Source organism: Cucurbita pepo, chromosome 6, assembly GCF_057944985.1.
Source record: "Cucurbita pepo subsp. pepo isolate OVF chromosome 6, ASM5794498v1, whole genome shotgun sequence".
Taxonomy (NCBI): domain Eukaryota; kingdom Viridiplantae; phylum Streptophyta; class Magnoliopsida; order Cucurbitales; family Cucurbitaceae; genus Cucurbita; species Cucurbita pepo.
Window position 1 is genome coordinate 5,474,650 of NC_141803.1, and position 16,485 is coordinate 5,491,134.

General features: G+C 35.1%; 1 protein-coding gene across 2 annotated transcripts; it reads left to right on the forward strand.

Moving 5' to 3' along the window:
* LOC111797664 (KH domain-containing protein At5g56140) lies at positions 1–8,718 on the forward strand. Of its 2 annotated transcripts, none has more exons than XM_087124512.1 (7): positions 1–302; positions 828–913; positions 2,075–2,220; positions 3,205–3,324; positions 3,436–3,552; positions 7,806–7,976; positions 8,090–8,718. In XM_087124512.1, exons 1-7 carry the CDS (start codon positions 169–171, stop codon positions 8,237–8,239), a joined length of 924 nt encoding a protein of 307 aa, XP_086980638.1. In that variant the 5' UTR covers positions 1–168; the 3' UTR covers positions 8,240–8,718. The 2 variants fall into 2 exon arrangements, with proteins under 2 accessions (XP_086980638.1, XP_086980639.1); XM_087124513.1 differs by having other exon boundaries at positions 2–302; positions 7,833–7,976.
* The last annotated feature ends 7,767 nt before the right edge of the window (positions 8,719–16,485 follow it).

The following is a 16,485-nucleotide window of genomic DNA, read 5'->3' on the forward strand; positions in this document are numbered from 1 at the left end:
GATAGATAGACAGGGAAGGAGGCACAGCTGCTGTAGTGTGCATAATTTTTCCACCGACGCCAGATCGACAGAGCGTCTGGTAGGGATCGCCACCGTTATCGCCATCGCCGCCGCCGACTTTGAATCCTGGCCTTATCCATATCCAGTCACGTCTCCGGAGGGAGAGAAATGACGTCGTCTGCAGGCGGGATGTACATGGCTTTCTCTCCCTCTCCATCGGCTCCTCACTCTCCTCATCTTCCTGGTCTTCGCTCTCCGTCCTCTGTATCTGCGGCTGCGGCTGCTCTACTCGAGCAAGAGAAGTAACTAATCGAATTCTCTTCTTTCTCTCTCTCGCTTTTGTTTTGTTTTTTTTATTTTTTATTTTTTGATGTTTGTTGCTTTGTAAGATCTGTGATATGTGTGTTGCCGATCTGTGTGTTGATTGTTTTTTTGGATCAGTCTGGTTTTGTTTCTGAGTTTTGGATGATTGATTTTGTATGATCGGAGCTGTTACTCATGTGACTGGCCTCATCTGACTGACCTGCTTGATAGTTAGCTCTTGAACTGTTTTGTTTTGGACTTGGCTAGTTGAATATGTTACTTGTTTTGTGTGATACTTGTTTGATTGTTGGTTGTAATTGTTGATGCAAGATCTGAGTTTCTTTCCACTTTTTTGTGCTTGTGGACCAAACTGTCGTGATTATGGAATGGTGTGTGCGCGTTTTTCTGTTCTATTTTCTGTTCAGTTGATTAGCGTCCGAGCTTTTTTTTTTTTTTTTTTTTTTGGTGGCGTAATTGATATTTATCTGATTACATTTTATTTTGTGTTCTTTGTTTTCTTGCAGGTATCTCTCTGAGTTATTGGCAGAGCGACAGAAACTTGGTCCATTTCTGCCTGTGCTGCCTATTAGTTATCGCTTGCTGAACCAAGGTGAACTTTGTAGCCTCAACGAAGTAGCTTGTTGTGAAATAGTTGCTTGCATCGTTGTTTCTCCTTTGGTTGATTGGCTGGAAATCTTTGGGATGAGGTGTTATTGCTCGTTGAAATTGAGAACAGAGCATGGTTGTTCAATATACAGGCGTGACTGAACTAATCTAACAGAAACTCAATCCAATGAGTAAATGCGATTAGCAATTATCTGATCTAACTTTATTGATTTTGCTTGATTGTTGCCTTTCCACTCTGCTAATACCTTGGTTGTTTAAGTTGGTAGAGGTATGAAGTGATTAAATGGCTTTGCATAAAACTGTGTGTGTTTGTGAATACTGGAGGATGATTTTTGATACCCAGAGGATATGACAAACATGACGAGTACAATAATATTATAGTCGATAGTGATAAACCTCAGCGAATACATTCTAACTTGAGAAGTTATTCCTTAAACGAGGATGTAGTTTCTCCCTATCTCTAATATGGAGCACCCATACCTACCTGTTGTAAAAAAGCTTTTTTCATGTTACATGGGTTGTCTGGTTTACATCTTTTGGATCGAGCTATAAGTACAAGTTATGATGCAAGCTCACATGTAAGTGCTCTAGTGAAGTTACCCAGAAGTTCAGTAGCAGCCTAATATATTTTTTTTCAGCAGTTGAAAGTCTCTTTTTTTGGTGTCATGAAGAATTGATCCTTTTTTTTTTTTTTTTTTTTTTGAACTTTCCCATTGCCTTTCTACCATTGTATACTTGTCTTAAATGGTTGCTTAACTACTTGTATTCATAAATGTTAATTTTTCTGATGGAAATTCTAATATACCTATTAATCCTAACAACTATTTGGAACTTGCGTGATTTTTTTCTACCTCTGCTGCCTCTTGTCTTCGTTTGTTTTCTTAGTTTCTGTAGCCTATACAGTTTGTGAACCTCCTTTCTTAGCGTTTGGTGCAATATTACATATTGATATTGCTCTGCGGTATTGGGGCTCGCAATTTTATGTTTTTCTACTTTTGACCAAATTTCTTTATGAAGGATATTTTTTTCACTGACTCAAGTAAAAAACACCTTGTTGTGTGTCCATTGTGTGGTGACGGCTAACTTTTTAACAAATGCGCTGACTGGTACATCTTGTTCTTGAAAATTGACATTTTTGGAGCAGAAATATTGCGTGTAACTACACTATTGGGGAAGGCATCAGTTTTAGGTCAAAGTGGGCTTGAACATGCCAGCCCCCTGGCTTCTGGAGGAATATTTTCAAATGGAGGTGCTGACATGAATGGATGGCCATCACGGTTTCAATCAGAAGTACGGATACTAACCATTAACATGACCTTACTGTCCATCTAATTTACTGTACTTAAGAAGCATCTGTGACGCAGACATTTTACATATTTGCTAACTCATAACAATTTCACTTGGGGACAACTTCTCTAGTTAAAAAATGAGACTTAGTTTTTTCAGTTACGCGCTTTACTTTCTTTTTTTTTTTTTTTTGCTTAGGTCTTTTTTTTTTTTGCTTAGGTCTTTTTTTTTTTTTGCTTAGGTCTTTTTTTTTTTTTAGCTTCTCTAATGGTTCTAACAAATTGGTTCTTCACCTTCAGCCTTCTTGATAAACAGGATGATGGTGTTCAATAAAATCTGAGGAGCTTACTTTCAAATTTTTCTGTGTGTGTGTGTGAAGGAAACTCTCTGTGAGTAGTTAGCTGGGTTGACTCAGTTTTTTGGTTTTAGTGACAAGGGTCTCATATTCTAATATAGAATGCTGACTCATTAGTGAATTTGGTTTACCCCTTGTTATCTTGGTGAAGGGGTTTTCAAGAAACTTTACTTGGTCTTGGAATTTAAAATACATAAATAAGTGGCCCCAGGAGTAATTTATGTCAGTATTAGCACATTTCTATGGTTGTCTAATGGTGTGCTCATTAAGGAAGATTCATTACCTTGAACGTACACCCCAACCCCACTAAGGGAAAAAAGAAATTTAGAAAAAAAATGCTACTTTAAGTTCCACGTTCTGGGATTTCCTTTTACTCATTCGAGCACCAAAATGTTCTCACTTTCTATGCATGGTTACAATGTTATTTCTCAAGGTATGTACTGTGTTCGGTACTCTTCTCCCTTCCCATTGATTGCTGTCCTAGAATCTCTGACTTTGATATGTATTGTTTCTGAAAAGCTCCCATGTTCTTCATTCCAAAGCTATATTGGCTGCTGTACATATCTTAACTAGCAGGTTTAGATTTATTTTAATTTTCTGGTTTGAACTCTATATAATGATATGATATGCAGATGTCAAGTTTATTACAATCCTCACCAGCACAAAATTGGCTAAGTTCCCAAGGTAGTTCATCAGGTCTTATTGTGAAGAGAACCATCAGAGTGGACGTTCCTGTTGACAACTATCCCAATGTATGAATTATCATCACGTTTTATTTGTTTATCTATTTATTCCCTTTTCATTTTTTTTTTTCTGTTTTTAACATATTTTGCTAATGGAACTGAATTGAACTTTGTTTGTAGTATAACTTTGTTGGCCGCCTCCTTGGACCTAGGGGAAACTCTCTCAAGCGAGTGGAGGCAAGTACTGATTGTCGAGTTTTGATTAGAGGGCGTGGTAGCATTAAGGATCCAGCTAGGGTAATTTACTATAACTTTCATGTTCTTATAATGTTGCATGTCATGATTGTTTTGCATATCCCTTTCATGATCGTAGAATTCATTTGCAATTATATTATATCGGAAAATAAAAAATTCTATCACTGAACTTCTAAGATGGTCCCACTCTAGTCTTCAAACTTTTAATTTTATCTATTACAACCTCATTAAGAACGGTTGCTATGCACTTTTCCATTAAAATAAATAAAATAACTTATTTTCACTTAATCTGTTAAGATTTCTATTTTTCTGTTGATTTTTTTCTTTTAAATCAGGGAATGATAGAGAGAATGGTTGTAACATGACTCATATCTTTAAATTTGATAACTTCTCTATATTTTTTAGAACTTTTTTAATATGAACGTAAGGAGGTAGAGGTAAATCCTCCTCTCGTTTCTTCTATTTTCCCAATTGCTCGCCCAGTCAGCTCTTTCAAATCGGTCTCTCGAATAACTTCTACCCCCAGATCTTAGTTTCCTTGTCAACTCTCTTTTTTCCTTATGCTTCTATTACCCCCTTTTTTCCTTATTTGAAACCCTCTTTACCTCTCCTATGCCCTTATATTGGTATATTTATTTATTTTTGATGAAGCACAATAGACAATTTAATAATATTGTTGATTTTACCTTCGTTATTTATTCTTCAAAAGATATTGGATTTTTTTTTTTTTTAATTATAAATATTTGAGGTTTTGCAAATCTCTGCCTTGAGAATCTGTTTTGTAATCCCAAGTCTTGATGGCGATCCTATCTTTTTCTTTTTTTATTTCCTTTCTTTAACACAACTTTCGTTTCCCATGATTTGTATTAAGATTACATTGAGTGTTTGGGATTAATTTTATGTAATTAAATGTTTTAGTTAATAAACGTATTGGATTAATGGATTAACTTTTAATTATAAATTTTATGACGAACCTCTGCCTTCCTCCCTCCTTCTTCCTATGCGAGTTTAATTTTATGATGAACCTCTGCCTTCCTCCCTGGGGGAATTGGGACTGAATTGTGACTATCTTCATAGCTTAGGGTGAGTTTGTAATTTTCTCGGTATGTTTAATAGCATAGGGCTGATGATGCAGCGAATACAATGAATTGAACAAAAAATTAAAGGACTACCATATTGGTAACTGTTAGGGGTAGTATTTTACAGTTTTGTATTAATATACCCAAGGTTAAAATAGATTTTGAATCTTATTTCTCTTAATGTTTGTGTCAATTCGGCTCATGTGCTCTTATCATTTTCATTCTTGTGTGTAACCTTTGATTGAAACTTATATTTCATCCCTAGAAATCCCATGTGGCGTGTTTTTTCTACACATAACAATGAACTTAAATGTTGCCATTTTTTTTCGTGACGTGGAAGTCCAGTTTGCTTAGATCACACTGATTTTTTTGTGGTTGAGAAGTATAAAGGGGTGAATATGGACAAGTTTTAAGAGGTTAATGGAAGCCTTTAAGAGATTATCTTGCTAGATGGAGACCTTTGTCGTAGGTTGCCTTCCTTATCGTGGGCTCTTCTTTTTGTAGGCCCTTGTATTATTGTTTTTTTTTTCCAATGAAAGTTTGGTTGTTCAAAAAAAAAAAAAAAAAAAAAAAAAAAGATAGCATAAGGATTGGGGGAACTCAAAACGGCTCCATTGGTTAAGAAAGGGTTGAATCTCTATCCCATTTTGAAATAAAATAATGGTTCTGGATTTTATTTTTCACTTTTATCTTATTATTACTTTAATTGTATGAGAAGCTAACTTTGATTGAGAAAGCCCTAACATACAAAAGTGACAAATAAAAACAGCCATACAAAAGGTAAGCGCTTTGATTTTGAAAAAAGACCTTCCCTTTGAAATAGGATTTTTTGAGTGGGGGTGATTTGCAGATAGATAGATGTCGCTTTGAGAAATAGTAGCTTTAACTTTCTTGTGGAAGTATGGACTAAAGGAGGGACATGACCTATAATGTTGGAACTAGGTAAAAGAATTATGTTGGTTTGATCATGGACAAGTGACAATCACTCAAGATGATTTCTTAGTAGTGCTTGTTATTGGCAAGCTTCTACTTCTTTTTTTTGCGAGCCTATCTAAGCCCAAATTTTCAAGTTCTAGTGCCTGTTTCCTTTACCCCCATTTTTGCCATTCACCTTTTCAACTTTTTAAATTCCTATATTATTAAAACTATCTGGCACATCTTGGGGTTAATCTTCCATGCCAATCTTCAAACAACTTGTCATTTTGTATTTTCATTATTTCTCTTCGGTGGCAAGACCATCTTGGTGGCAAGACCATCTTATCGTGTAATTTTAAAAAATCGTAGGACTAAATTGAAATAAAGGTCTAATTGTAGGAAAAATATATTTTTTTAATATACATCTAAAGCAGCTTAAAAGGGAGGGACTTTTGTTTTCTGTTTAACAAATGGACCATCCAGAAGTAAAAAGTTCTCTATTGAAGGATCCAATTATTAGGAATGCGAGACAAAGGGTAGTTATAAAACCTTCTAGAAACATACACCTAAAGAAATCTACATCTTCTTCAGAATACTCTTATTCCTTTTGACAATAGGTAAAAAAGACGCACACCAATAGGCCCTTTGCATGCCTTTCAAGGTTGGGCTAAATTTAGCCTCCTCCATCATCAAGTAACACTCTTTACTATGATCGAAAGACATGTTGAAAGTCTTTGAAAGGTTGTTGCAAATTTGACAACCAAGTATTTTGGTTTTATCGCATCCTCTCATGAGTTGGACCAGTCACAGACAAGTTGAAAGTTCCATCGAAGGCCATGATCCACTTAGTAATTCATGTGCGTGCCACATCTGAGAAGGCCAATTCTGGGAGAGGCCTACACTATCTAATTGAGAATCCCCGTGTTTGACTGATGAGTTTCAATGGGTTGCTAAACCCCTCAATGTCATGGCCTTTGCAAGAATGTGGATTTGAAGGTGTGGGAATTACTGATACAGTGGAAATACTTAAGCATGAGGCCACATGGGAAGCACTCGACATTATCCTACAAAAAATTTCTATTCTTCAAGGACTAGGTGTCTTTGACCCCGGGGATAATGTAAGACCTCTTATAGTATACTCTACATGTACTAGGAAGGGTAAAGTGTAATTACTCATGAGGGGAGTTTAGTTATACGTGTATGTTTTGGGAATATTGTACGTTTGTTTAGGGAAAGGTAGGATTTTACGTTCGCTGCAAATCTTTTGTTTTGAATTGACATGGTAGGGAAAATGACTTACAACACCCACCTCCATCATGTCTTGATTGAGAATCCTCGAATGGAATTCCATGGCCCTAGGACCAAAATGAAGATCAAATAAAAAAAAAATTAATGCAATAACATCAATATATCTGGGCCAGGGGTTACAAAAGTTATATAATATAAAATGGAATCACTTGGAGAAGGGAGGAAAAGAGCCATACACAGTTAACTTCAGAGAAGAAAGAGGGTATAGACTTGAAAAAAGAATGCAAAGTGGCTGGGCTAGTGTCTTGGGTCAATGCTATCAGAATTTTTGTTTAAGAATCTGTTTTGAATGGATTTGTAAAAGATTAAGAGAGTATTGAGAGGCAAAGGAGGTTTTATATCTTGCTTATTCCTTCTTAGCATCTTCTAGGACCTCCTTATCATTTATCGTCTTCAAAATACTCTTCTGAGTTTATGTACTTCTATATAATTATTCTATTTTTTATGACTATTGGGAGCTTTGTACAATCTTCTTTGGTTTTTGTGCGGTTATGGGTGCATTCCATATTTGACCTCCCATTCGATGAGTTATCCTTATGAATAGGTATTTACAAAGTAGTTTTGGTAGAGTTCTAGGCAGTTTCTTGTAATGGACGTGGTTGCCAATTTCTTTCCATATATCAAATAATACCTCAGAGACGCCAATTCCTACATGTTAATGAAAATATGTTGGAGTGTGAAAATGGGATGTTGTTTCTCTTCGCGCTCTCTCTATCTCTCTTCATTTCTTGCATGCTCTGGTCTTCGAATTTTAAAAGGATTTTTATTTGTAGCATAGTCACGTCAGTTCTTGTCTTCAAGGGAGATTGAGTATCCTTGTTTAGGGTCTCCTTCAGGCATAAATTCTAATATATACTATTGTACGTAATGATGTTTATTTCATTTTGAAGTAGCTTATACATGTTTTTTTTTTTTTTTCACACTTGTTATGCCTGGGAGTCGACTTTTCTTCTGTAGCATTAAAATATTATGATCTAAATTCAGTATACCAAGTTTGTTATATTGTTCAATGCCTTGCAGGAAGAAATGATGAGAGGAAAACCGGGTTATGAGCATTTGAACGAGCCTCTCCACATACTAGTTGAGGCAGAGTTGCCAGTTGAAATTATTGATGCTCGCCTTATGCAAGCCCGTGAGATTCTTGAGGACTTGCTCAAACCAATGGTGAGTATCTCTTTTGAGATCTATATATTTTGGTTGGTATGTTGATGACTTAATTGTTCATACTGACATCATTTCTTTTTCTTATTTTGTCTTCCTATTAATTATATATTTAGGATGAATCTCACGATTTCTACAAGAAGCAACAGCTACGAGAGCTAGCTATGCTTAATGGCACACTTCGTGAGGAGGGTTCGCCCATGTCCAGTTCCGTGTCTCCCTTCCACAATAGCCTCGGAATGAAGAGAGCCAAAACTAGGGGGTAAATAAACTGCTCCTTTATAGAAAAGGCTTTTGAAGATTGTTTTCTAGTGTCTGGGAGTAATCAGCAGTCCCATTCCAAGGTATTGCCTGCAGCCAATGCCTTCAACTGCAATCGGGGCACTCGCACGCTTACGTGCAGGTTCTTACTAAAATTTATATGGTGTGTTTATGTAATATTTGGAAAGAGAAGATAATGTACTGACATGGAAATGTCAAGCAGTTAAGAATTATTAGCGAGTGGGGGGGCTTGCTTATATATATATATCTTTGTTGCTTTAGGAGTCAATGGTTTGAAAAATCTCTCCAACAATTTAATGTGTGTTGTTTACTAGGCTTTTTTTTAATAAGGTTATTATGGAAGTTCTGAATATTTTGTAGGGTGGTGGGTTCTTTTGGGACTTTAGAAAGACAAAAGGCTAAGGCTTGTAAGGCAATGTGATGCACAGGAAACATTGGTTTATTAAGTTTGTCTTTTGTTTCAGTTCGTGTGCTTTGTAATAGGCGTAGTAGCATTACCCCCCGCCCCGAAAAACATTCTTTATTATTTTTTTATTTCTTTCTTTCTTATATGGTCTAGAGATTGAAAAGCTTTGTCTATTTGCCTTCTAAGATCTGTATCATTATTAATTTTGTTCTTCTTCAAAAAATTTGCTTGAGCTTCACTTTTGTACTCAGGATATTACAATGATGTATCTTAACTAATCTTTTATACTAAGTAGTCTTGAAAGATTTTGAAATATGTTTTTCAAGGCAAACTGTCTTCCAGTCTGCCTTAGAAGATCTACTCGCATTCGGCTCCATGTGCTCGAGAAGATGACATCTTGCTTCTCAAGGACTTGGACTAATAGTTGACAGGTCGAACCAGACAGTCGGCCTGATGATGCTGCTGCTCGAACACCATTTGAGCCAAGGTTTGGATAATCTAATCTTTTTGCTTGAATTTCAAGTAACAATTTAATGAACTGAAATGCTTGAGATGCAAAGTTGTTTGTGAATGCAATAAATGATGTTAGATTCTAGACTTGCATTGCAAAGATCATAGGTAGTTTGGTATAACAACAATTTTCTTTGCGATTAGTATCTGTGATATGACTTTGCTTTGTCATTATAGACAACATAAGTATTCACTTTTGTGAAATTTCATGATATTTACCTCATCCAGGGAAAGTAAGTTGCCTTATTAATTCCCTTTTCTTTCATCTCTCCTGCCCTACCTACCTAACCCTTAGCTTATCTGTGTTCTTAATTTTGGAATTTAGGATGGTTGGTACTTTCCATATATGTTCTTTAATAGATTCCCTCTCAGATGTCCATGCCTACCAATTTTAATAAATTTAGATATGTTAAGCCCGAGATGATGTAAACTTTGTTTTTGCTGTACAAAGGTGTAGGAACCTGGATTTGGTAACTTTTATCTGGTAACTTTGTATTTGGTCTGTGAAAATGACTGCCTTGAAATGGTTAAAAATAGTTTTTACAAGCTTGAGTTCTTTTGGATTATCGTTTTGAGGGACGTCTCTCTATTGTTTGGTTCTTTTGGATTATCGTTTCGAGGGGCGTCTCTCTATTTGGTTCTTTTGGATTATCGTTTCGAGGGACGTCTCTCTATTGTTTGGTTCTTTTGGATTAGAGTCCTTTTCTTTTGGAGGATTTGTTTTTTTGTGCGTCTTGTATTTTCTTTCATGTGGTCTCTATGGATTACGAGTCTAACCTATAAGTCAACATTCTTTAGAAACACTATGATTTTTACCACAAATATTTTACAATGGGCTCGATACGAATTAGAAGTGAATGAATGTCTGTCTTAATATTATCATTATTGTTATAATTTGAAGTCTTTGGACCTCCTCCCTCAGAAGCTTATACAAAAAGGGGTCTTAACATGAGTTGGAGCTTGACTTCACACCTACTCTCAACCTTCTCTGACATTAGAGAAAGGTCAGTTTCGTACCTTTTCATTTTCAATGTGGAAAAATAAATGCTTATTGTTATAATTATTAATTTTGGATATAATTTATTAGTGTTCTTCGAGGTTTTTTGTCATTGTCTACTTAAATATAACAAAAAAAAAATGTAGTTTTTAGTTAATAGAGATTCAAATGTCATGTTTCATTATAAAAGATTAGAGAGTAAAAAGACCCTTTTGCCCCTCGGGATCCGGAAATCTTCTGGGCCCAAATTGGTGCCAATATATGGACCCAATAGGGGGCCAAGACTGAGCCAATTACTATGTTATGACCATTGTGAGAAAAGGGCCAAGGAAGGTAATCAATGAAGTGTTTGTGTCCAAAAAGAGAGAATCAGTGCTTTGAAGAGGTAGATAGCTGAAGGGAAATCATTACACCTATAGTATCATTCCACACACTTCTCATCTTCCATCCCATCCCTTTCACAATCATATATTTTACATGAGTGGATATGTTTTTATTGAATGGGTTTTTTTCTTTGAGTTGATATGAGCGGTGGAAAATTCAAATTTATGACCTCTTCGTCAATAGGGGAGATTCAAATTTTTGACCTTTTAGTCGAAAGTCTGTGTTTTGTGTCAGTTTAGTTGATATTGGTGATGGGAGATTCAAATTTCTAGCCTCTTAGTCAATAGTATATGTTTTGTGTCGTCAGAATTGATATTGACGGTTGAAAATACAAATTTATGACCTCTTAGTCGGTAGTATATGTTTTGATAGAGATTTAAATTTCTGACCTCTTGTTTTCGTGAGTTATATGCTTATATTCCCAAAGTTCCCCCCTTGCATTAGTGAAGTAAAAGGCAAGAAGAAGAAGATTACCTTTAGTAGTGAGAGAAAGTAGGGCTCAAGAGAGAGAGAATGGGACATATGAGCCTTTGAAAGGGATGGGAAATTGTAGGGTATCCTCCCACGTGACCTCTGGCAGAGCCCTACAGGAGGCAGAGTATAGGTACAATTATATGCCCATTATGCAATTCTCTGCATTTAAGAGAGAGAGATACAGGGGAAAAAAGGCTTTGTTTTGACAAGCCATGGAGGCAGAAAGAACGTTTAACGACATGTCGCTTTTAACCCACAAAAACCCACTCATAATACTCCAATGGCTAACCAACAAACTCCTTTTATTTTGTTTGTTTTTAATTTGTTTTGTTCTTGAGATGGAGAAATATGGGTTTTCTTTTCTATCAAGTTATTGTTCTTGGGTATCATTTAAATTATTGCCTCTTTGGAGATTATGAGGTTTTTTTTCTAAAATTAAATGTTGGGTTTTGTTTGAATTTTGTTTGTTTCAAAAAGTGTTTTCAAAAACTCCACTTTTTTCCTTTTCTATGAAGATTTAAACTCGTGAGTGAATATGGAAAGAGTATTCGTTTTTAAATTCCTTTTTATGGTTTAGTTTTTATTAGGAAATTTTAAAAATTATTTAAGTAAAAGTTAAACCAATTTAAATGGATTTTCTTATAAGGAGAATTTTTTTAAAAAATCCGATGAATCGAGAGGTAAATTAAACTATTCCAGAATCAAATCCCAATTAATTCTTTACGGAAAAAATCTTGTCTATTCTATTCCCTATAAAATTTAATGAAAATACGGGAAGGACAGAACATCAAATAGTGGCACAAAAATCACCCCTATTTCTACCTTACCCTGTCTTTAATGAAAGACTAATTACTATACTATCTTGGTTTTTATTTTTCGATCTTGAAAATATTTTTATGGAGACCTCCCTCCTCCCCGTACTTAATTTACTCATTTTTACGATCATCACTAATTGTATAACAAGTTCATCATTTTACAACATAATCTCGATAAATTATTCTCTTAATTATTATCGTGAAGATTCTAAGCATAAAATAGTTAAAAATGATTTTTTTTTTTTTTTTAAAGCATAAAATATATATATATATATAATTTGGACTTCATCTTATAATTTTTAAAAATGAAATAAAATTTAAAATTTTAAAAAGACACGTGGCATGATCTCTTCCTAAAGCTACAAAACCTGTCGGTCACCATTTGTGTCGGCGCTTCTTCTTTTTTTTTTTTTCCCTTAATAATAATAAAATAATTTATTTATTTATTTCCACTTTTTGATTTTATCAAATAGTTTTAAATATTGGATGAGCATTAAATTAAATATATATATTTTTTAAATAAAATTTTAATTAAATTAATAAAAATACACCAACTTTATAATTTATCTCAAAAATTCCTTTAAAAAGACAAAAATATTCTTATTAGTTTTAGAGGGAAACTAGTAATTTAAAAATATCAACTTTTCAAAAATTTAAAATTAAAAAAACACATTTAAACATTTTTTAAAAATTTCAAAAACCTTTTCAAATTTTACATTAGTACCCAATAAAAAAAACACACGAAAAGTAACATTAATCTTATTAGGTAAATAATTATTTTTGGTGAAGGTAAAAAATGTTACACTATTTTTAAATTTTTATAAGTATTTTTTAAACATAGTACTAATAAAGGTATCGTTTAACAATATTTTTTAAACGAATTACCGACCGTTTATTTTTATTTTTTAATTTAAAGATATTATTAAAAACAAAATCAAAGTTTTGAATATAATTTTATTAATTTAGCCTAAATTTTTCATCAAATACTATTATTCTTAAAAATTTAATGGTTGCCTATGTTTGGAATGAAACTATATAATATATAGGTAACTAATATTTGGTAGAGCATTTATGATAGGTACTATTCATTTAGCCTTTCATTTATAGGTAACGTTTTAATAATCCCACGAACATGTATGTATATGTATATATATATATATAGTTTAGCGTTAATTGACATATATTACTATTTTTTTGAACTCGGACGTTCAAACCTCATACTCTATTTGTAGAGGTATAACTCTAAAAAATCTCCGCTAAATTATGGGTTGGTTTTTATTATACTCTCGAGCTTCTAATATTTTCATTTTTAGCCCTTAAATTCATATACGAGAATATATAAATCGTTAAATCTCCGTCTATGAATTTATCACCAAAAATCTTGAAGGGTTGTTTCGAAAATTTTCAATTAATCTCATAGTTTGAATACATTTATGATGATTTAATGTGTATAATGTACATACCAAACTTAACGAGTGTTAGTCATAAGTTAACATACACATATGCCATCTTTTAAACGTCTCATTTGAAGTTGTTAAAAGAGCATTTTTGTGAGATCGTATATCGGTTGGAGAGCGGAACGAAACATTCTTTATAAGGGTGTGAAAACCTCTCCCTAGTAGACGCGTTTTAAAACCGTTAGATAACGACGATACGTTACGTAATAGACCAAAACAGACAATATCTACTAATAGTAAGTTTCGACTGTTATAATTTCACTTATGTTAACGGTGAATGATTTGACTATCCAATTCGATGCAGTATAGGTATATACAACTAGGTTGAAGAGAGGAACGAAACATTTTTTATAAGAGTGTGAAAATCTCTACCTAGTAGACGCGTTTTAAAACTGTTAGATAACGACGATACGTTACGTAACAGACAAAAACAGATAATATCTGCTAGCAGTAAGCTTTGACTGTTATAATTTTACTTCTATTAACGGTCAAAGATTTGACTATCCAATCAATACATTATAGGTATATACGGCTAGGTTGAAGAGGGGAACAAAGCATTACTTATAAGGGTGTGGAAACCTCTCCCTAGTAGACGCGTTTTAAAATCGTGAGGCTAACTGCGGTACGTAACGAGCCAAAGCGGACAATATTTGCTAGCGGTAGACTTTGATTGTTACAATTTTATTTTTGTTAACGGTGAGCGCTAATTTTCAATTTTGTCCCGAGTAACAAAAAATATATATATATATATATAAAGGGGACGGTATACGAGTCAACTAAAACTTTTAGCTTTTTTTTTTCATTGTACGTGATTTTTCTCCATCTCTGACCTGACACCCGAGCCCTTTTTCTTTGTTTTGCAGATTACATCTTCACTAAATTATAAATTTACCGTTGAAACACTTGGATGCCCGATGGGATTTTCTCGTAATTTTGGCATCAATATAGATTATTAATGATTTTTATTTATCGCTTAATAATCTCTTGCTCTTTCTCTCTGTTACCCGGTCGTCTCTTTGGTACTCATACTTGAGTCTAACAATAATTTGAGTAGGAAAACGAACGTTTGACCTCTTAATCGATGATATATATTTTAGTTAGTTGAACTATGTTCGTCCTAATAAGCTAGGTGAACATTTATGAACATACCTAAAAAAAATTGCACAATTTAAAATTTTCAAAATTAAAAAAAATAATAATAATTAAAACTTTTTAAGGGTAGATTAAATTATTATGAATTTAATGGACAGAGACTAAATTATGATAAACTAACGTCTCCGAACTAATATAGATTTTGATCGTGAACTAAGAATTCGAGATTTAGATTTTGATCGTGAACTAAGAATTCAAAGAGGAAATTTCTCTCGATCTTGAATCGAGACTCGTCCCACTGTGGAAGGTTTGCTAGGGGGAACCTATCCCTCGATCTCTTTCGAAAAACAAACCACACATTTATAAGAACCAATAGCTCCCGCTCTCTCTCTTCTCCTACAAAAAAATCAATTCTATAGCTCCCGCTCTTCTCGTTCTTGCTATTATCCCATTTGATTTTGAGATAGACAGTGATAGAACTATTTACTTGGAGGTTAGAATTTTTTTATTATTTAGATTTTGTGAACATTAATACATATTGGACTTTCAATCCCTTTTCTGTATCCCCTACTCGATAGTTACATTCACATATAACACCAATTTCGATTTCCCAAATCTTGCTTTCAAAATCTCTGTGCCCCTGTTTTCTAAAACTTTTTTTCTTGAACCGAGACCAGAGGCTCGAGCATACGTCGTTTGACCGTAGGCGACGCGAGAACGAATAGGCTTAACTCACTTGTTGCTCCCTGGTTTCTAAAACCTTCTTCTTGAACTGGAGCCAGAGGCTCGAGTATACGTCGTTTGACCGTAGGCAACGCGAGAACGAATAGGCTTAACTCACTTGTTGCTCCTTGGTTTCTAAAACCTTCTTCTTGAACTGAGGCCAGAGGCTGGAGCATACGTCGTTTGACCTTAGGCAACGCGAGAACGAATAGACTTAACTCACTTGTTGCTCCCTATTTTCTAAAACCTTATTCTTGAACCGGGGCCAAAGGCTCGAGCATACATCGTTTGACCGTAGGCAACGCAGGAACGAATAGGCTTAACTCACTTGTTGCTCCCTGTTTTCTAAAACCTTCTTCTTGAACCGGGGCCAGAGGCTCGAGCATATAGGCAACGCGAGAACGAATAGGCTTAACTCACTTGTTGCTCCCTGGTTTCTAAAACCTCCTTCTTGAACTAGGGCCAGAGGCTGAAGCATACATCGTTTGACCATAGGCAACGCGAGAACAAATAGGTTTAACTCACTTGTTGCTCCCTATTTTCTAAAACCTTATTCTTGAACCGGGGCCAAAGGCTCGAGCATACATCGTTTGACCACAGGCAACGCAGGAACGAATAGGCTTAACTCACTTGTTGCTCCCTGTTTTCTAAAACCTTCTTCTTGAACCGGGGCCAGAGGCTCGAGCATATAGGCAACGCGAGAACGAATAGGCTTAACTCACTTGTTGCTCCCTGGTTTCTAAAACCTCCTTCTTGAACTAGGGCCAGAGGCTGAAGCATACATCGTTTGACCATAGGCAACGCGAGAACAAATAGGTTTAACTCACTTGTTGCTCCCTATTTTCTAAAACCTTATTCTTGAACCGGGGCCAAAGGCTCGAGCATACATCGTTTGACCACAGGCAACGCAGGAACGAATAGGCTTAACTCACTTGTTGCTCCCTGTTTTCTAAAACCTTCTTCTTGAACCGGGGCCAGAGGCTCGAGCATATAGGCAACGCGAGAACGAATAGGCTTAACTCACTTGTTGCTCCCTGGTTTCTAAAACCTCCTTCTTGAACTAGGGCCAGAGGCTGAAGCATACATCGTTTGACCATAGGCAACGCGAGAACAAATAGGTTTAACTCACTTGTTGCTCCCTATTTTCTAAAACCTTATTCTTGAACCGGGGCCAAAGGCTCGAGCATACATCGTTTGACCACAGGCAACGCAGGAACGAATAGGCTTAACTCACTTGTTGCTCCCTGTTTTCTAAAACCTTCTTCTTGAACCGGGGCCAGAGGCTCGAGCATATAGGCAACGCGAGAACGAATAGGCTTAACTCACTTGTTGCTCCCTGGTTTCTAAAACCTCCTTCTTGAACTAGGGCCAG

Excerpts from the sequence above, each read along its gene's own strand:
- LOC111797664 (XM_087124512.1), top strand. The coding sequence starts at position 169 with ATGACGTCGTCTGCAGGCGGGATGTACATGGCTTTCTCTCCCTCTCCA. Across the intron at positions 3,325-3,435 it reads CTGTTGACAACTATCCCAAT|TATAACTTTGTTGGCCGCCT; the intron begins GTATGAATTATC and ends CTTTGTTTGTAG. Across the intron at positions 7,977-8,089 it reads AGGACTTGCTCAAACCAATG|GATGAATCTCACGATTTCTA; the intron begins GTGAGTATCTCT and ends TTATATATTTAG.